This window comes from Condylostylus longicornis, unplaced genomic scaffold (assembly GCF_029603195.1).
Source record: "Condylostylus longicornis isolate FDR11 unplaced genomic scaffold, ASM2960319v2 ptg000055l, whole genome shotgun sequence".
NCBI classification, from domain to species: Eukaryota; Metazoa; Arthropoda; class Insecta; order Diptera; family Dolichopodidae; genus Condylostylus; species Condylostylus longicornis.
The window spans coordinates 532,555-554,967 of record NW_026578024.1 but is presented as its reverse complement, the minus strand read 5'-3'; the positions used below and the strand labels follow the sequence as shown (position 1 = coordinate 554,967).

Here is a 22,413-nt window from a genome sequence, read left to right as displayed (position 1 = left end):
GTGCGTGTTTCCATACTTTAAAGCGGGTGTAAATTATTATAAAATTCTAAATTAAAAAAGTAAATGGATAAATAAAAATATAAAATAAATAAATAATTTTGTTTCCAAATTTAGTACTTTAGTTCTTTTTTATTTTGTTTTCACTTTTTACATACATATAAGTACATACTTATTAAAAATAGAAATTTAGTTTTGTTTAAACTAATTTTTACATAATGTTATTTTTGTTTTCCAAAATGCTTTCTTTGTGTTTCAAAATTCATTTTGCAAATTAAACAAAGTATGGTGTTCAAATTATTTGATAAATCAAAGTGTTCCTTTCTATGTAATAAATATTAATATAAAAAAAGATTGAATACAAAAAGGTTGCGTGTAAATATAGATATGTACACAAATAATTAAAAAATAAATAATAATGTGTACTTTATTTGATTTAAAAATTAAAGAGTAATATTGTTTCGTAATGCGGATATTGGACTCATTTTGTAAATTGAATTCTCAAACTTTCTGCGTATAAGTTAATTTTATTAATATGAAGTTTATAAATATCACACACAATGTGTGTATAGTTGGGTACCTATAAATGAATGTGTTAAGAAATCAGATATGCAAATGAAAAATTATTGCAAGTAATTGAAAAGGAAATATATTTGCATATATATATTGCAATTGTTTGTAATACATTATATGGACATTATTTTATACATATCACATGAACATAATTTAAATATGTTTATAATCTTAAACGATTTTCTGTGATAACATGGTACACACCAATTTTAGCGTTATTAAATTTTTTTTTTCATAAAAAAAATATTTTGTTTTTATAAACACTTATACGTAAATATATGTATTTTAAAGGCATCAACTTGTATATACAATGCTGCAATTTATTATAATAATAAAAAATTCATAAAATAGTCAGGAGCAAGTGTTCGGAACATTTTGTTGCGAATGTGTAACGTTATAATTTTGCATATATGTAACTTTTCACATTTATATTTATAGTTGTGTTGTAGGTAAGGCTAAACATATTTAAGTACCTACATATGATTTTAAATCTATTTTATCAATTTTAAATTTGCATTTTTTAAATTTATTCTAATGTTTAGACAAATATTTTGAACTCATTAAGATCTTTCTCTTACAATCCCATAAAATTATAATGAAATTTTGTTCATGTTTAAGATTCTCAGAGGAAGTTTTAGACCTTCAAGATGATGGCTGTAGGCTTCATGATAAATTTATTTTAAACCTATTAAAATCTATCAAATATAACTCACACAGAATTTGTACTGTCAGTACAATTATATTTAACATATTTTGTTTTTGAATTTGTACTTTGGATTCTGGGGTTCCACCAGAATAAAAGTATTGCATCATTGATCCGTATAATCACATATGTTGCCAAAAGATAATCACATCTTAATATAACAGAGCTTAAACGACTTGAAAAATTGATTTTTACGCTAACTTCAGAAGCCATCGTAAGAGATTTTTAAAAAAAGTTCGTAAAGTTAAATGGTGATTAAACGGATTAGTAGTGATTTTTAGTAAGGCTACGGACACAAGATAAATACAATTTTGGCTTTTGATGTCCTTGAAGGACGATGAGAGCCGTCAAAACTATATAAAAAAAATAAATAAACTAATAAATAAAACAATATATTAATAAGACCTCTTTTCGAAAAAATCTTTATTTTACAAATTGAATATAATGTGTTTTTAAAAAAATTTTGATTACATACTATGAACCCGTTACTATCTAACGGATATTTTTAGGTTCTATAGAAACATGAATGATCATAGCGGAATACTACATCATAGCCGAATTATAAAGCTCCTTTTCCTACACCACTTCACTTTGACATTTAATTAATGCCGCGTTGCGCGTATCTTTGGTTCTTTTCATATGAAAATTTTTTACCTTCCTTTTTTTTGTAATATTGGCTGTTGCTTGCTTTTAAGATATTTTGCTCGATTTTTCAACCTAAAATGTTAGACAAAAATTAAATTTAACGTACGTCTAACTTTTCTAAAGCTATAGAAAATTTTAGTTGAAATTGGGTTTTAATAAATAAGTAATAAACATTTTTATAATAATAATGGTTTGAAGGTAATTATAAATACCTATGTACATATAAAATTAATATGGAGAAATTACCAACTAGAAAACGAACTACTTCAACGAATTCCGATATAACGACGCTGGGTTTACCGCCTCCACCCTCTTTACCGCGAAGTCAATCTAACAAGAATCAAACATCATTTATGTATACAAAAGTAAGGCAAAGAGAAAATTTGCCTGACTCCATTCAATATATCAATGACTACAAACTGCGCGAGGAACAGTTTCTTGAAAAATTGAAAGAAACAATTGTTAAGGATTGTAAAATTCTGACGAAAAAAAAAAATGAACTAACACCAATAAAAGTAGCCACAAAATCAGATTTAGGAAATGAAAATTCTTCAATATTATCTACATCAAACGATTGCGATTCAGTGAACAATATTATAGCTAATTTGTCAACACACAACATAGTTGATCGTCCAGCAGCATCGGAAGCTACTATGGACAAAACTAAAAAACCATTAATGTCCGATAGAAACCAACAAACTTCATCAATAACACCGCCTTTCCCCATTTGTCAAATGTTCGAACAGCAAATTCCTCAAAATTCAGAAAATGAAGAATTGAAAGAAGAATGTGAAAAATTCATAAAGCCATTACTTAATCGAGCAAGTTCAACTATATCAGCTGCGTTAGCCGCATATGATGCTTTTGAACAACTAAGTTCTTTGCATGGTTTAATTGATAAGATTTTAAAGTTAGAAGAGCAAAATTATTTGATGGCTAAATACATTAGAGACGTTAAAATGCTATCTGAATTGAAGGCAATGCAGACTAAGGTAATGTTGCAAAGCTTTACTATATTTGCACGTCTATAAAATGAAGCAAAAAATGTATTTTTCTCTATTACAGAATTATTCAAATGATTTGTTAGACGAATCCGAAGATTTGTATGCTAAGGAACTAAATTTAACTAATAATGGTGGATTGTTAAATACGATCTTGGCAGCTGGTAATACTGCTTCAAGTAAAAGAAATTTCGCTAAAAGGTGATTTATCGTTTTCTTAATAATATATTCTTAAGAAGTTTTTAGCTTAAAAGTTTTAAACTTTTTATTAGGAAGATAGTAGGATATTTTTATTAGAAAGATAGTAGGATAGAAAAGCTTAAGACTGGATGAAATTGTATGAGAGAATCACACCTACTTTCTCCAACAATAAATTCTGTAGTTTTCAAATACGAAATTGTTTTTTATTAGTTTGACTATTTAAATAACATACATATTTATATTACATTTGTTGATTTTTTTTATCATAAAACTGATTTCAAAATTTTCGTTTGCTTTTAAAGGAACAATAAATTGGCCATTTGTTAAACATTTTTCTATTAGTTTGAATTTCCAAGACAACACTAAATAGTTTGATAAATATAAATTAACTTTTTTTTTTAAATTGATAAATATTTTATATTGGCGAATGGTGTCGAAATAATTTAGTACAAAAATAAATTTGAAACAACTACTTCTATAATATTTTATTTATTAATAACAAAACAAACGATTTCCCTTCTTTAATTACTGTTTTCATTTTTTTCTACTGTTAACACATTTTTAGATAACTGCGAATACAACCCTTTTGCTTAAACTTAGGTTGCCCATATCCAAAAGTGTATAAGCGAGCCTTTACAAGAAAATCTTTAAAAAAAGTTACTTTTAGCCTTTAATAAAGTTGGGTCAAACCAATGGTTTGTATTGTAGCACTTTTCCCTTCAACAAGTGAAAATTCTGCTTTTAAATACAGTCTATGCATACCTATCACACTATAAAATTATTTTCATTCATATTTAACTATTTCTAGGATTGCATATATTTAGGATGATGCATTCATGCAATCTTTGAAATAAAGCAAAAATTAATATAAAGAGGGAACATAATGCTCGATTTTAAGGGTTAATTGTGTGAGTTAAGAAAAATAATTATATTTTTTAATGTCACGGAATTTACCGCTAGCTTTTTATGTTTATAGAAATTTGAAAACGTTTGCGGTTTTGGAAATATAAGGCGCCAAAAATTCAAATTTTACAAATTTCAAGAGGCGATAACTTGAGAGGGGGTGGAGATGGAAAAAAATTTTCTTCTAGCGAAATGAACTATTTGTTAATGTGTATAAGCCCCTAAAACTTCAAGCTTCTACAGGCTGGGGTCTAAAAGAAAAACGAAATCAAAAATTTGGAAAAAAAAGACTTTAGATAACGGTAAATTTGAACGGCCATTTTGTTTTTCTAAAGTTTAGCTATAGTATATCCCGATAGGGGAAGCAAGCCGCTGCCTTTATGCGTTTGCAAAATTTCAAAAATGCTTATGGTTTCATTGCAACAAATAGTTAAAAATGGCCATTTTTAAGGTTTTGGGGGGGTATAACTTCTAGAGGGGGGGAGATAGGTAAAAATTTTGTAGTACGGAAATAAGTTTCTAGTAAAGATCTATGTACATACAAAATTTCAGCTTTCTATCTTCAAGGGTGTAGAAGTTTTGTAAACAGACACACGGACAGAGTGAAACTAATAAGCACTTTTTTTCAAAATTTTTTTGGAAAAGTGCTAAAAAGGAGATCATTTAGATATCAAATGGCTGAACTGCATTTATAATAAGAATATTGTGTTTAAAAAATTTAAAAAGCTTTAATCAAGGATGTAGAATAAAAATTTTGCTAAAAAATGTGTAATTTGTAGTACCAAAAACCTGGCAACTGATCAAATCGCCTCATCCTTAAAGTGAACTCAGATATAAATTTTTGTAAAAATCGGTTAAGCCAAAATTGAGATACAGATTTGTACAGACAAACAGACAGACAAACCGACAGACAGACGACTGATAGGCCGACAGATATATCTCTAAAAATAGTTTAATTACGCTTTCTTAGCATGGAGAAACACATTTCCGTCGAAAACTTATCATGTGAAATTTGTGAAATTTGGGGAAAAAAAAAGATCTTGTTCTCTTTTTGAGAGAAAAGAGACACTTAAAATATACAAATAATGTGAATTAATGGCAGACATAGTTTAATTATTTTAATAATCAATATTTTTTAACTTCTAAAACAAATTAAATTCAAAACGTTTTTTAAATTATTTTAATATAGGCATAATCGTGAGCGCAGTAAATCTGTGTTTTGTGATGAAATCCCAAAACAACATGCCGAAGTGACTTCAACGCCAAGACGTCAAAGTGCATATGCAACTAATTCAAATAAAGTAAAAGTTTCAAAATGGACCAAAGTGAAGGCTGCTTTTAAGTGGGAAAAGGCCAATGTTCAGTCTTTGGAAGAATTATCCAAAGCAAATTCAAATCAGTTAAAACCAATTAATAATGAGGTCGCTAGGTAAATTATTTATTTGCTAAATATTGTTTTCTTTTACATTTCGTTGAAATAATATTTAATAAATTAAGATACCTAAGAGTACCAGCGCCAATCCCAATATCTGGCAGCTCTGTAGACAGTATTTTGAGCACATCTGCACCACCAACGCCAGCAAATGTTAGTTCAGCCAGTTCACTTGAAGATGTTCGGCAACTATCCGATGAAAGTAAGCTGCTTTTACTATTTTCACGTTTGTGTAGCGAAAAAATTGTGACTTCTTTTTGTAGACACGTCATAAAAAGACTTGCCAGAATTATTAATTTCCGAATTATTAAATTTTCTTTTTCAGAAAATATAAGAGTAAAATATTTTAAAATATTACAAAGGCAAGAACAAATTATACTCGTAACAATTAAATTACTAAGTCTTTTAGAAAATCTTTTAATATTTTTTTTATTATACTTATTTAATTACAAGGGTACTTACTCCAAAAATTTCAAACAAAAAATTGATAATTTTTACCGAGAATTTGATTTTGGATTATAAAAGTGTAAAACTTAGAAAAGACCATTTATGAACCCATTTTGGTTTATTTAAATTTTATTTAAATTTTTAATTGAAAAGTTTTGAAAAAAAAGTTGTGGTTGATAAAAAATTTTTTTTTTTTTCAAAAGTAAAACCTCCTGACATTACCAAGAAACACATATGTTTCGACAGCTCTAAGTTTTGAAAAGTTTTTAAAACACTAAATTTTACTTTACAAAACTTAAAAAAACTTTAAACAATGAGAAAATGAGAATGTCATCATTTTCTCTCATTTTTGTTGAAAAAGTATTATCCCAGACAGTTTAAATGCAAAAACTTTATAAAGTTTTTAAAAGTTTTTAAAAACTTTTTTATCCCACGCAGACTTAATTTCTTTTTGAATATTTCTTTTTAGAGTTTGAGTGATTTTTTAGTGATGACGTCATAAGTGGAAGCATCATGAGTGAATCAGGAATTTTAAATGAAATTGTTTTAGTTATTTTTTCGAGATTTTTTTAATAAAAAGAGATTTTTCAAGTATATTCTAGAATAATAATGTTTATTATCAAGAAATCAAAATTTTTATTAAAATCAACATGAAGAAAGTCACTCAATAAATCACTTGAAAAAATCATTTAAAAAATCACTTAAAAAATCCTTTGAAAATTCTCTAGCTAAAAAAGACCAAACCCCAGCTTTCTACCATGAGAACATTACTCTCAAAAAGTCCCTTAAAAAATCCCTAAAAAAAGCAATAAAAAAAAATACTCAAACCATCCGGACGAAGAGCTGTGTCCAACCCCAGTTTTCTACGTTAAGCCGTTTTCAAGTTAGAACCATTCAAAAAATGTCATCAAGAGTATGATCGACCGACAAAAAAACTAACATACCATATTGGACTATTATTATAATAGATAAAGCTTTTTTGTAACAAAATAATACAGAAAATTTGTTCATATATTTCTAGAATAGTTCTATACCAACGTTTTTTAGCCTTCGATAGTAATTTACACTTGGCTATAAATACTTTAAATTTCGGAAGCCGAAGTTATATTTTTGAGTTGTGTTGTTATTCTTCACAATGTGCGATATAATGTGCAATATTTTTTTATCGCCACATTTATGTATATGCAAAATGTAGAGAAAGGTACATTTTGCAATATACTCTACAAAGATACAACGGTTTTAAGAGCTTTTTGTTGTTGTAAAACTATATTAGGATGGTATTTAAACTGTATTAAAGTATTTTATACTAAGTTTTATAAGTCACGGGTACTTAACAAAAATTCCTACAGTTTTTTGTTTAAATTTCAAAAAAACTGAATAAGTGTTTGTTTCTTTCTGTTTTCTATTTTCAAAAAAAAAAAAATATTTCACTGAAGATGTTTTTATAATATTAAAAAGTAAACAATTATCAATTGAAATTTCTTTACTACTTTGTATGTATGTTAAGTTGGCACTTTCATAAGTAGAGTTGAGAATATTTAATTGTATGTACACATACATATGTATATAACGCATGCTAGGTAGAGGGGAATTTAGTAAAAACTACTTTTTGTAGGATAACTGTGTCAAAAATTTAGCTTTGATACTGAAATCTTGTGCCAATAAGAATTATGTTCGAAGGCTGTTATTAATTCATTACTTACCATTGAGAAATAATAATGAATGATGCAACGTACATGGGTGTATAAACAGTCTTGCTAAGCTTCGGATTATGAGCTGGATTTCAAACGAGGTATCTCATGTGGAAAGTGGCACAAGTCCATTTCAACAGTTCTTGTGCTACAAAACATTTCAAAAATTTTTCAAAGTTGTAAATTAAAATTAGGTTTAAAAATTTTAAAAAGTGGTATGATTTACTAAAAATGGCTACAATTGAACTAACTAAATAAAATAAAAATAAAATAAATAAAACTCAAAGTGAAACAAATTTCAAGTTTATATTTTTTCATTGTAAAAGCGAAAATTTTTTAGAGTTTACCTTCATTGCCCCTTTAACAAGTGAAAATACTTCTTTTAAGAACAATTTAGGTATTATTACCGACCGTATTGTGTATACAATAGTGTGATGGCAACAAATTTTGCATATCGAGTTTTCGGTGGGAATGCACTTCTCCATAGTAGGGAAGTGTAAGTGAACTATTTTTAGCAACCTGTCGGTCTGTCGGCCTGTGTATTTCGACCATGGCACGGGTTGATCAACTTTTGGGATATATCAGGCATCGGGAACTGCACTTTTTAGCGGGCCTGTTTTACATTTTTGACCATTTTAAAGAAAATATTTAACCGATTTACTTGAAATTTCATATATAATCTAAGCTCGACCGTTCGCGAAAATTCCTATGTTGGAAGAAATCAGGCATCAGCAACTGGACGTTTACTATGAGATAAATGTACATTTTTGTGTATATAAAGAGAAATAATCAACCGATTTCATTGAAATTTAATATTTGAATTCCTCGTATTAAAACAATGAACATGTAAATTTTTTGGAAAGATCAGGGCTCGAAAGCTGATTTGCTGGCCGATTTTACATTTTTCACCATATAATTGATATGGAATTTCTGGAACGAATTGATGGAATTTCTTGAAATTTGATATTTGAGTTCTAGTTATTATCGAAACTAACTGGTGGGCATTCGGGTAGCACAAAGCGAAACTCTACTAAGAGTCAAATTTACATTTTTCTAGGTAGGTTAACTATAAGCGTACTAATGCCCTAAAAATTGGAAAGCAGTATTTAACAGACATTTTTATAATATTCCGTAACACTTTCACTTAACTAGACAATACACAATGCGGTCGGTTATGTGCTGACCGCATCAGATTTTTTAAATTACTTTCATTCGCATATCAAAATATTTCAAAAGGTTGCATACATTTAAATGCTGAATTTAAGGATTAATTGCTTATATTTTTATTGATTATATTTTTTGATGACACTGCTAATTCCGTTAGTTTTTGAATAAAAATTTTTTTGGTAAATTCTGTTGGTAGGGTTGTTATAGTAGGATCACCATACTTGTCAAGAGTAATGTAAGAGTAAACTCATATGACCGGGATTTAATAAAACACAAAAAGAAAGTTGCTTTGGCTATAGCATATTTACAATGAATGTAAATGAGAACTTATTATCAAGTTAAATAAGTTGACTCATTAACCTAAAATGGTCATTTTACGTTTAGTTTATCCAAACTGCAATATTTAAAAGGATGGCCAAGTGGTATTCTATTTTTTTCAAATAAATATCCAGTTGCAATTTTTATGAAATCTAAACTTGTTGAACATAACTTGTTCTTTTAATTTTTTTAGTTTCTCTTTGATGTTACATCTACATAAATATCATCCTAAAAAGATATTGTATCATTTAAGTAAAACGATTTAATAAAAGATGTAGTTAAACCAGAAAAGATTACTGCGGTTTAGTAGAAAATCCTGTATTTTTAATATGTAAGATGCGTTATACTAGGAAGCCCTTTAAAAAACCAAAAACAATTTATTTTTAATATGTTTTTACAAAACAACGTTAATATGTTTTTAAAAAATAAAGTCTTTTTAACTAATTATCAAAAATAAGGTAATAAATATTATTTAACTTTAACAATAAGGTCTACATGTAAAGTACTTCATTTGTAACTAAACAAAACATAAAATTATAGGAACTCTAATGCAGAGTATTGAAAATTATTTGTGTGAAGGAAATTGATTAATATTTTTAGTTCTACTGATTCTGCATCTGTACTCATTTAGTTCATTTGATTTTACTGATAATTTATAGTTCATCTGATTCTACTGATATAAAATTTAAATTTAAAAAAAATCGGTTGGTATTTTCTGTCTGAAAAATGCATTAAAAAAAATTGCAATTTTTAACGCAGTTAACCTTTTTGCGTTAAAATATTAATTCCTTGAATAAAAAATTGAAAAAAAAGGAAAAACCAAATTATCATAATCTAAATTGCTTTTGAAACCATACTAAATTGAATGAGAGTATACTCAAAAATTTCACAAAAAAATAAAAAAATGCATTCGGAATACAAAAAAAAAAAATAATGTAATGTCGTAATTATTTAAATAATTTCTTAATGTCGTACTTCAAAAACATACGACATTAAGAATTGTTTTTGTAACGTTCTCCGATTGCAATATTGCGGAAAATAACTTTAGCTTGATGGCCTGATATATTATATATGTATATGGGATTAGGAACTCTACATAAAATTTCATATTTATTACAATTAATGATTTTGTACTGTGTAGAAGAGCAAAGGCCATTCTCCAAAATTGCTGCTGGTAGAAGGTAGATACTAGTTGCTCTAAAACCATTTTTTGTTTATGATGAATACAAATGACTATACATTGCCTTATTCTTAGAGTATTTCTCAAGTTTCGAAGATTTTCCCTAAAGTTTTTCGACGCTTTATTAGCGCTAGGCCTTATAATCTCAAGGTACCTTACATATAATATCGTTTTCATTTTGTACAAATAACGTGAACAATGTATACCATATGTATAGATATGTTATACAAGAATGTATATATAAGCAATAAAATTATACACAATCACGTAATTAGTATGTGTTGCAAAAAATTTCCAGAAATAAAACATAATATGTACATGTACGCGTTTACAAATATTTTTGCTAAACACAGCAAAAAGGTTGGAAATTCCATTTGTTTTGATTTTCATTTATGTTAGTTCTATTTATATAAGTTGTTTAAAGTTGTATTTATAAAATGGAGAGATTTTTTATTGTTTTTTAATTTTTGTCCAATATGTGAATATGTATTCATATTTTTGTGTACCTCAAAAATGTGCTTAGCGCTTTTCCAAAAAAAAAGTACTTGTTACGGTCTGCCTGTATGTCTGTTTACAAGACTTCATATTGAAATTTTGCATACAGAGATCTTACCATGATATTTAACATGATATAAATAGACCTTCAAACTTATTATTCTATAGAAGTCTATTTTTACCTATCCTCTCTGCAAAAGTTATCAAAACTACTTTATTATATCGAAAGTATTTTTTAGATCTAGAACTTCACGAATATGTAACTGACTTATAATTAGACATACGACTGCCAAGTTTCATGAATCTGACTTTCTTATGTTTTGGAATATATAAAATTTGCTTTTGGACTTGTATGGCAGCCACCAGAACTGGTGCAGGAATCCCATTAAATTAATTGGACATACGTATACAAAATTTAACATTTATACCTTTATTACTTTTTTGAAGTATTTATAATAAACTCTTTGAGTTGTATGGCAGCCACCTGAACCCGTTGTCCGAATTGGTCCGATTCCAATAAGGTCCAATTACAATTAGGATTCCTTGACTTTAAAAGGGCGGACATGTCTAAATCAACGTAGAATTTTACGCTGAGCAAGAATTTTGTGTATATACATATCCATATCGTAGTTGACTCCTTCAAGTGGTTACAAATTCGATACCAAAGATAATATACCCTTCTCGAATGTGCGGGGTATAAAAATAGTTTAGAAAATAGTTATAAACTAGATTCCAAATGTAATGTGTTGTTCCTCTTAAATAAACTAAAGTTTCATTCGGATTTTAATGTTAACGGCAATTTATTAAAGGACTTTAAACATGCATAGAGACAATTCAACTTCTTCCTTCCCGTTCTAAATAGACTCAGATAATAGTTTAATTTATTTCTTGTATTGTACATATGTATGTACGTCTATGCTTCTAGTTAAAATTTCGTTTAATTAGAATATTTATGATTTTGAAGACCAAGAGGTATATTTCTTTCCTAGAAATAAATTTTAAACTACGATACTTCGCCGAATAAAAATTATCGGTCGGATGCAATACTGGGTAACCATGAATTAATTTAAAAGCCGTTCAACGCCCTTCTTTTCCATATTGGATTCAAATATATAATATTGGAATAAATATAAGACGAAAATACTACGACAATAATTTTCTATCCAATAATTTTCTTAACCTATTCAAAATGAAAATGTAAGAAACTATTTTTCTTCAAATCTGGTCAATATGGTCCACCTATATAAGGTTATTATTACCCACCAAACCCAAGTAATTAAACTTCGTAACACTTTCAATTATATGATTTCCATACAAGAAAGTTGATGAAGAACAAATTGGTTTCCCCAAGTTCAAAAGCTATTTGTTCTTCATCAGCCAGTAATCCACAGTTGCCAGATCCTCAAAGATAGCTGCTTTTAGTTCCACTTTGCTTGTGGCTGAATTACTTAAGACCGCGTCATCTGCATATAATTATAAAGCTCTCCTGAGATTCATGCGGGCCAAGTAATTTATCTAGATCAAGAATAAATCCGGCCCCAAAATAGACCCTTGTGGAACGCCATTACTTATGCGAGTACTGCTACAAAATTCTCCTATTTTAACACTTACCGCCCGGCCAGTTAAGTTTCGAAAAATTTAATCGCCTGAGTACGAAATGCCCTATTTCTGAGCTTAAGAAGTAATATGTCGTGGTCCTCACAGTCAAATGCCTTTCGAAAATCAATAAACGTTCATACGGTATAATCACCCCAATTGCTGTTTTGAATATAAAATTGGTAAGCGGAAGGTACGCCGCAGTAATGTTCGAGTTTTTTTCGAAGCCATATTACTTGGGATATTACATTTTATTTTCAGCAAGGAATTTCGCCAATCTATTCATTACTCATCAAATAGCTTAATATTCATACTACGATACATAATATTATATAAACCAAAGCATTATATAAGCCAGTTATTTCCACAAAAAGCTTATAATATTTTCATAATTTTTCAAAATATTTTATTTTTTTTTTGTTTTTTAAGTCTATTAGGAGTTAAGTACATACCACATAACGTATTTTCTGATTTCAGAAATTCCAATAAAACTTTACTTTGTTGTTACTATATTAACTTCGTTTCGTAAAAACGGCCACGTGGAATACCGTTGGAAAGGTTTCGGTGTGCTTTAAATTTATTAAATTAAAATGTGGTTAACTTTTGTTCAATTCAATATTTAACCGAAAATAGGAATGCTCAAAAAATTTTTACTTTTCACAGTTATGCCCTTTAATCGACTTTCTCCCTATATCTAGAGAAAATTTTGAAATTTTAATTGCAAAAAATGACAACCAAATGGCTAAAGAAATCTGGCCATTTCTAGTGACTTTTCTTCTTGTTTCTTGCAGTAAAATAGTTCCTGTTTTCCATTTACATGTGCAAACTATTCTTCTAAATTTTATATCAATATAGGGAATTTCTGAATAAAATATATTGACTTTTTTCTGTGACGGTATTATTGACTTTGCTGTCTTATTTTTTAGTTTACTACAAACTTATTATGTTTGTGCGCTCTTCTATTTGTATACAAACATAAGTTATCGTATTTGTTATTTTATGTGAGTAGAAAATTTGCGACTTTACATGTTTTTTATTATTCGATATTTACCTATATGAACTCATATATGATATATGTACATACGTATAAACATACAACACATACCTGCTTAGGGAATTGGCATCGGAGAACAGAGTGATGCTCATTTGGGTGCCGGGCCATAGTGGTCATGCGGGAAACGAAGTTGCCGATGATTTGGCGCGGAGGGGATCTGGGGCTGCCTTTCTGCGGTCTGCCTTCTTCCGCCGTGGGGGCCAGGCTTGCATGCCTACTAGCGGCGGAATGCGGCCGTCACTGGCGGGACACGAAAGGGTGCCGTCATGCGAAAGTGTTTCTTCCGGCGTGCTCCGGCGGATTCGCCGCGGAGTTGCTGGGGATGGGCAGGAGCCGGGTTCGCACTATTGCGAATTTCTTCACGGGGCACTGCCCGGTGAAGTACCACCTGCATAAGCTGGGGAAGTCGGGCTCCCCCCTGTGCAGATTTTGTGGAGGTGGCGATGAGACCGCCGTGCACATTCTCTGCAACTGTCCGGCACTAGCTGTTCGGCGCCGCAATTGTCTTGGACATGGGTCCCTAAGTGTTCGGGAACTGTTGTCCAACTCCCTTAGGGATATCTCCGGCTTTGTGATTGGGACGGGGATATTATAGACGGGAGAGTGGGGTGGCTACAATAAGTCAAAAATGGCTGCGGTGGCTTGGGGGGATGCTCCTGTCCCACTCGGTTCCCTTAGAATCTACAAGCTACAATCTACAATCTACAATATAGGGAATTTCTGAATAAAATATATTGACTTTTTTCTGTGACGGTATTATTGACTTTGCTCTCTTATTTTTTAGTTTACTACAAACTTATTATGTTTGTGCGCTCTTCTATTTGTATACAAACATAAGTTATCGTATTTGTTATTTTATGTGAGTAGAAAATTTGCGACTTTACATGTTTTTTATTATTCGATATTTACCTATATGAACTCATATATGATATATGTACATACGTATAAACATACAACACATACCTATTGTGGAAATAATTTTTGTTCAAATAAGTTTTTATAAAATTTATTTTATTAAATATGTTTTTGGTTTTCTTCTAGTTCTGAACATGTTCTATGACTATAATAGAAAGGTATACTATTGCTTAAACTATTGCTTAAATTAATTTATTTAAAAGACGATTATGTTTTCCTTGAGAGTATTATGTACATTAGTACATACAAACATTCATTTTATACATGATAACACTCTTCCAAAATTATTTTTAAAAGACACGTTCTATTTTTAAAAATTTTACGTCAGGAACATATTTTTGGTATCTTGAAGTAAAAAGTAAATAAAATTATCGAAAAGGAATAATACTTTAATTGAAATTTTACTTTTGAGAGCTTTTTTCATTTAAGGCAAATTAGTTGTTATTGTTCAATACAATACAATTGATTTCATGGGTAGTATAATCTATATAACAAAAGTCGAAGTAATATAAATTAAATTCATAAATTTTAAACCTTTTTTTTTACTTATGTAGTACATGCATAAAGTGTATGTATCTTCGAAATCATTAAATAAAAGTTGTACGATTTTGTCAAAATCACATAAATTAAAATAGCAATTTAATTTTTGATACGTACGTTGTATCGTTTTCTTTTTTTTACTTTTTTTTACAATAAATTATTAATTTATTGATAAAATTATTAAGAATAGAGGCATAGAAATATTTTTGGATGCATACTTTTATACAGATATTTCAGTATGTATGCATTTACAAGGTAGCGGTCTCAATATCAAGTGAATTCCGAACATAATACATTACATCGTCAAATTTTTTTGTTTTCAGAAGATAATACAATATGTCTTATATGTCTATATTCAATTTCCAAGATATTCAAACTGTTTTCTAGCTACAAATTTAAATATCATGTAATATTATTGTAGTATGTACATTTCACAACTTTCTTCTAATTCTTAGTGCTAACTTTTCCATATATGTACATACGTATGTAAATATGTATGTAATTTTCTACAAAAAATAATAGTGTGTTATGTAATTAAACATTTTGCATTCTATTGAAGTTTTTGCTTATCAGAGAAATAAATAAAATAGATAAATAAGACAAATGAAGCAGTCGGACCAAATATTTTTTTCTAAAATATTGACTTATGTAATAATTTTTATATTTAATAAGTTAATTATACATGTGCAAGTATGTATGTATAAAATGTATGAAAATCGGGGGTTCTCTTCTCTTTTATTTAGTTTAGAGAAAAAAAATTGAATCAATAATATCCAATTTTTATGGAAACTGTTTAAAACATACAAGTTCATAAAACTGGACATGCATTTTTTCTAGAAATTCAAGTCCTCTTAGATCGTTTAATTGGTTTTGAAGAAAACATGTAGCATATTGTTCCGAATACAATGTTTCCAAATGGTATATAAGCATCTTCTCTTCGCAAACACATATATGTATGTATACATAGAATAATTTCAGGTTTCAGATATTATCATAACATAACAAAAATTTTAAAAACTCGTTAACAAGTAGCAACAATTTTTCAACAAGCATGTATATCATTTTAGGACGAGACTCTTCGAAAAGTGATTCAAGATTCGAAACTCAATTAAATAATGTAGAGGAAGAAAGTCGTAGGAGTAGATCATTAGATAGTGATATGATGATTTCTCAAATGTCAACGTCAGTGGTATGTTTATTTAATTGTATTTAAAACTATTCAAATCATTTGTTCAATTCATGCTTTCAAAATACTTTCGTAGGTAAAAAGTAAGACTCCATGGACTAAAGTTAAAAATATGATTCAAACACATAGTGCGTCTTTCAAAACTACACGTTCCCGTAGCATTAAGTCTAGTAATAGTGCGGGAAAAGATAGCCGTGATGTTAGCCCATCCGAATTTAATATAGATAGTTTGCAATTCCTATTAAACGAATCACCAACGCAAAAACAAAATTGTGAAAATATTTTGTCACCATCTAGTTCATCAACAACAGCGAATTCACAAAAGTGTAATTCAAGTGGCCCAAACAGTCCAGTCATAATATCAGGGCTAGGACTAAACGATTCTGTAGGAGGATATGAACAAAGTAATGAAATTAAATCAAAAATGTTATCGAATAAATCATTACGAAGAAATAAAAATATTTCTGGATTTGAATCATTACCTGAAGGAGCGACTATTGACATAAAATTATCAAATCAACCAAAACCGAATCCACTGATTTTAAACTCTAAAATGGTATTAAAGAAAAAATAAATATTGTAATATATTCTTTTGCAAGCACTTAATTAAGGCTTAAAACTGTTTTTTTTTTTTAGTTGGCAAACGAGGTTGAGTTTAGTGACATTTGTTATTTTCCAATAATCGGCCAAAAAATTTCAAGTACCTCTTCAAATAGGAAACACTTAATGTCAGTTGGTAATTCTTCCGTTCCTAGCAGTCCATCTAGGCATTCAGAATTTTTTCCAGAATTCGGTAAGAAATTTCATCTTTTAAAAGTTATTGAATGTTCGAGAAACTTTACGACAAATGGCAGTTTGTAAAAGGCTGTTTTAGATAAGCAACAGTTGTTAGAACTGTTGGTTAAAATTAATGATTGGAGCTTAAAAATTTGTTTTAGGATATTTTCTTATGCTTTTTCAGAAAGTGAAGATATGTCAAGCGGGGATTTCTCTGAACCAACTACACCATCAAGAAAATTATCGGATCGTTTATATTATCAGTTGCAACGAGATGAAATTAATGAAAGATATTTAGAGCTTAAAGAAAAACTTAACAAAGAGTTTGAAGCGAAACGTCAAGAATGGGAGAAAATTCGATTTTCATGTTCATCGAGCTCGTCCTCAGGTCTTCTAAAAAATATTTTTATATAATTTTACCATTCTTTTCTCAATTTATTTACAGCTTATCAGTTACTTCAAAGTAATGATTTACTGCAAACAAATAAAAACATCCCACCAAAGTTCTTAGAAGAGAATTTGTCAGCAGATTTTAAAAAAAAGCTACATAAATGGAGAAACAAGGTAGTAATATTCGTACCTATTGCAAATCTGCATAATATCTCCCCTTTTTTTTAGAAACCGGAAACTACTTCATTAGTAACAAGAGATAATTTCACTTCTCCTTTAAAAGGCGAAAAAATTGATTGGAACTTGTGGAAAACTGGACAGTTAAAACTAGAAGGGCAAGGTTTGTCACCATTGCCTGATCAAAAATCATTACCAGAAGAGTTTCAAAAAAAATTAGGTATTACAAACACTTGGAAAGTAGTTTGTTCTAAGATTAAATTTATTACGAACTATTATTTACTCGTTTAGAAAGATATTTATTAGGTTATTTAGAGCTTCTTTTTTATATTGATTTAAAATACTGAAATAAAATATTTCAGTATGTAAAATGTTTACAATGTCTCTAGAATTCGCTGTTAACTTTTTTTTTTAATAAATTCGAGTTTTAAATTTATGATTTAAATTTTCTTTTATGCTTAGATTAGTTATTACTTATAGACGGAAATTAATACATTGCTAAAAAACTAAATAAATATACAAACAAATAAATAAACAAATATAACCTCTAAGCTTAACATCTGTAATAATAGCATTGATTTCCCCAACTACTTTTCTTATTAGAATATTGTACGATATATTTTATAATTGTAAAAAAACAATTCATGATTGGCTTTAATATAATTGCTATGAATTGGAATATTTTGTTATACATACTGATATAAAATTCTATAACAAAAAAAATTAGATTGTGTATGTAATTAGTGAAATACATAATTTTTTTTTAATAAATATGTTTCTTGTTATAATAATCTAAATCCATTTAGTACAAACAGGAAACAACCTTAATACTTACTATTTATTACTTTAGATCAATGGAAGAAAATTAAAGATGCTAGCACAAATTCAAATTCTCACATTGATACTCAAAGTTCGTTGAGAAGGTCATCTGGAAAATTCGGAATCGGAAAAACCCACGAAACACCGAAAAAGTCAAAAGATGATGCAAAATTTGATAAAGAGAAATTCCGTCTAGATAAAGAAAAATTTAATAAAAGTTATGAGAAAGAGAAATCCGAAAAGTAAAACAATAAGTTTTTCGACCTACAAACTAAAACAAACTTATCAAACTAAAATGCATATACTTGTATTCTTAAAAATTTTCAGGCTTTTAAAATTGCGGGCAATTGTAACAGAGCCTAGAGCTAAGGAAATTGAAGTACAAACTTCAGTAGGAGTCATGAAATTTGAAGGTATTTCTAGAAAGTTTACAAGGAAGCTTTACGAATGGGAAAAAGCTAAAGGAATTGGACCAGAGTCATCAACATTTGCCTTTTTATATCCTGGATATAGGTCAGTTATTTCCGGAAAAAAATCCGCCGAACGTCGATCAAGTAAGTTAATGAATTATGTATTTAAATAATGAATTGGAAGTGGAATATTTCGAATTTTAGATGAACCTTCTCCTAATTTGGGCAGGTCACTTTCCCTCGATAGTATATCTCCAATACAATCGGTTCCGTCAGCATCTCATCAAACGTCTTGCCTATCTTTAAATGATGCTGATGAATTCCGGATTGATGCATCTTTACCAGAGCAAACTCGGAGAATTTCTTCAGATATTGAGCTTTGTGAAAATAATTCTTTTGAGAAGAATATGGAAGATCTTAGGAATCCTCTCGGACTGTCGTGTATAGAACCATGTCTATTCAGTACCCCTAAGGATTTGTAATTTACCTGAAAGTGTAAGTTTTTGTAAGATGTATATCTATATAAATATCTTTTAGCTTAATAAGTGCGGAACAAAACAAAAAAATTGGAGCGCATAATTTAACTCTAAATAAATTTGAGGAAGCTATTGAAGCCTTAAAGTTGATCGAAAATAAATCACTAGATAATTTACAAAACGCTTTAAGAATCCTTAACGAGTTGGAAAATTCTATTCCGGATTTTGAAGATGCTCTTGGGAGACTTAACAGTGAGGGCAAAGAGGCTATGGCTCGCGTTAGAAAGCACGTTACAGAATTAAAAAATCAGGTAGCGTTGAAAAAATTTTTGCTTATTTGCAAAATATTGGTTTCTTATGATATATGCATACACTTTTTTTATGTGTAGTGCCACCAGTTGGACCAAGACGAAGCTTGCTGCCAAGAATTATTAGACGAGCGGATGGATGCAATCGCAGAAATACTCTATAATCTAAAACAAAACATTATTTTAGTTTCCAATTGCGCACGTAAGTTTTAGAAAGAACTTAATGTAGTTTTGTATACCAAATTGAATTACATTTTTAGAAATGATATCTTCTGAGCTATTCATACCTAAAATAAACATTACATCTGAAGACGGATGTAAAATGGTTGATTCTCGCAGTTCTAATACACCATTAAAAAATATTTCAAAATATGAGAAATATAATGAAACAGATATCAACGAAAAAGAATGTGCCACGCAAATCCCAACACAAAATATTGAATTCGTAAATGTCAGTGCAAAAACAGCAATAGAACCAACCTTTGATTCAAAAAATAAAATTTGTCGTAATTCAAGTAACGGTAGTCGCAAAAAATCTCGCTTAAGGAAAATGGGATCCCGTCAAAATAGTAAAACTGAAAGTGAGAGTACAGATGACGAGGCAGTTAACAGTAATGAAGTAGCTCAACGTCGACTAAAACGAAGATTAAGTAGAAATAAAAAATCTATTGAAGAGGACAAATTTGAACTTGATATAAATGAAAATATAACTACCAATAATATCATCCAAAGTAACAAATATTTCCCCACACCAGGGGGCGAAGACGTAGTTTATGTTCTTAAAATTAAACCTGGACAACCCATAGAGCAGTCGGAAGTATTTTGCAATTATGACGGTGAGTCTTCCAAAATTTTGATATCTCCCACTGAAACATCGGTTCAATTATTGAACAGCAAATCTCAAGAAAATGTGGAACTTGAACAACAAAATATTTTTGTCAAAACTAAAAGGAAAATTTTCACTTTAGTGGGTAGACAAGCTTCTGAAACGGGAAGTGATAGTGGAATTGGTCCATTAGCTGTGTCAAGGGACTTAGACTCTTCCACAACTACAGAAGTACCCGAAACTGAAGATTCATGTCGAGATTCTATTAGTCTCAATAGCTTTTCAAAACCATACAGAAAAAAATTAGAACCCCCCATTTCGATAAAAAAGGACTTAAATTCTTCTGAAAAATCGACTTTTGCTTTACATTCATCAAAAGAACCAGGTCTTTCTGTTAAAGCAATGATTGATGACTGTAATCAAAAGTTGGAGACAAAAGCAATAAGTAAATCTCCTTTGAGTTCCGGAACTTGTACGCCTTCAAGTATTCGATCACCACTTTTAGAGCGCAAGCTTACTAAAAGTCAGACTGACATATTTAATCCAAGTACTGAAAACATAACTAAATCCGCAAGTTTTGGAAGTATTGTCTATAAACAAGTAATCAAAGAAGAAATATCTTCACAGCTCGAAGATAGGGTATGTCGTATTTCAAAATCTTTCAGTTTAGAAAATATCGCTAAAAAAATATGTAATGAAATGCATTCGCCTAACATAGAACCACTTGCTTATGATAGTTTAAAAAATATAAAAAAAGGCTCAGAGGCAATTAACAACCCGAAACTTGAAATGAAGTCCAAAGAACATTTGTTTAAAAAAAATAAGGAAAAACCAATTAATTTAAATGTTACCAAAGGAGGTGCACTAAGGAAAATTGATTTAAAACAAAAACTTGAACAAATAACGAGACGAAATAGCTCAACAAGCGAAAGTGGGGATATAGTCATAGAAAGTTTTAATAGCTTCAACAAATCTGACAATACAATTCCCAAAATAACTAGAAAACTTGAAAATAAAGCTACAACGCCAACAGAAAAATCACACCCTTTGTGTGCTGAGTTGTGGCATCCTTTGCTACCAATTTCAAATAAAAATTATTTTGACCAAATTGAGTGCCCGACAACTCCGATAAATGAAAGAGCAGTAAAATTAGCTCTTGCTAAAGAAAGGTTTTTGAAAGAAATTCCAAAAAGAACTGCATCATTTAAAGAAAGTTTCGATACCGAGAATGTTAATCCACGTTTTAGTCAAACAAGTTTCGAAAGCGAATTTAGCAACGAAGCTTGGAAAAACTATAACGATGTATCAATGACCAAAGCAGTTTCAAACTCTTCTTTGGAAGTAATAAAAAACGATAACAATTGTAATCCATTACCTAGAAGTATTGTAAGATCAGAAAAATTTGCAAGTAAATTAGGATTCGCGACTTTAGCATCAAAGTTTCGTAAAAAGAAACGTGAAAATGAAGTTGAAACGATATCAAAAATGAGCACTGTTTCAGTTTTATGTCAACAAAGCTTAATGTTAGATGTTGCTCAGGTAAATAAGGGTTTCAAAACAAGAAAAGAAGCTACTGATTCGTTGAAAAATACAGGTAAGAATTATAATGTTATTAAATCTAAAAGTTCGCATGTTGGAAGTTTTGGTACGTTATTTAAGTCAAAAGATAAAAACAAAGGCCAAAAAAACGATCAAAAAGACAATGGCAATAACAAGGATAATATATTAAAATCCAAAAGCGCTATCTTATTCCCATTATCAAATGATAAATAGCGTTTTTTAATATTAAAATAAATACAATTTCTTATTTGAAAGTTTTTTGATTTTGTACGATAATAATAAAAATCAAATTGTAAATTTTATTTTAAAATAGCTTGACACATTTATGTGAATAAATGTTTTCATAAAAATAAATAATTAAATTGCAATTGAAAAAAAAATAATTATATTGCAAGCTTTCTAATAAAACATTAATGATGTATGTATGTGTGTATAAATAATATACGTTAGAAATTGACTTGAAAATTTAAGTCATCTGTAATTTATTTATTATTTCAATTTCTTCAAATTATCAATTGTGATAAAGACGAAGTATTACAAAAAGAAGTTGTGAAGTTTTGTTATAAATTAGCCAAAGCCAAATTAAACTATCAAAATATTTGAAAACTATGAAAAAGTTCTGAAAA

General features: G+C 29.2%; 1 protein-coding gene across 6 annotated transcripts; it reads left to right on the top strand.

Moving 5' to 3' along the window:
- Nucleotides 1-22,363, top strand: LOC129611848 (uncharacterized). Of its 6 annotated transcripts, none has more exons than XM_055525243.1 (17): nucleotides 1-161; nucleotides 2,042-2,910; nucleotides 2,984-3,120; nucleotides 5,213-5,452; nucleotides 5,521-5,657; nucleotides 15,926-16,047; nucleotides 16,121-16,600; nucleotides 16,681-16,837; nucleotides 17,006-17,209; nucleotides 17,267-17,385; nucleotides 17,440-17,608; nucleotides 18,239-18,449; nucleotides 18,535-18,761; nucleotides 18,822-19,095; nucleotides 19,155-19,404; nucleotides 19,483-19,603; nucleotides 19,662-22,363. In XM_055525243.1, exons 2-17 carry the CDS (start codon nucleotides 2,152-2,154, stop codon nucleotides 21,998-22,000), a joined length of 5,946 nt encoding a protein of 1,981 aa, XP_055381218.1. In that variant the 5' UTR covers nucleotides 1-161; nucleotides 2,042-2,151; the 3' UTR covers nucleotides 22,001-22,363. The 6 variants fall into 6 exon arrangements, with proteins under 6 accessions (XP_055381218.1, XP_055381219.1, XP_055381217.1 ...); XM_055525244.1 differs by having other exon boundaries at nucleotides 21-59; XM_055525242.1 differs by having other exon boundaries at nucleotides 27-59; nucleotides 1,969-2,910.
- Nucleotides 22,364-22,413: the final 50 nt, after the last annotated feature.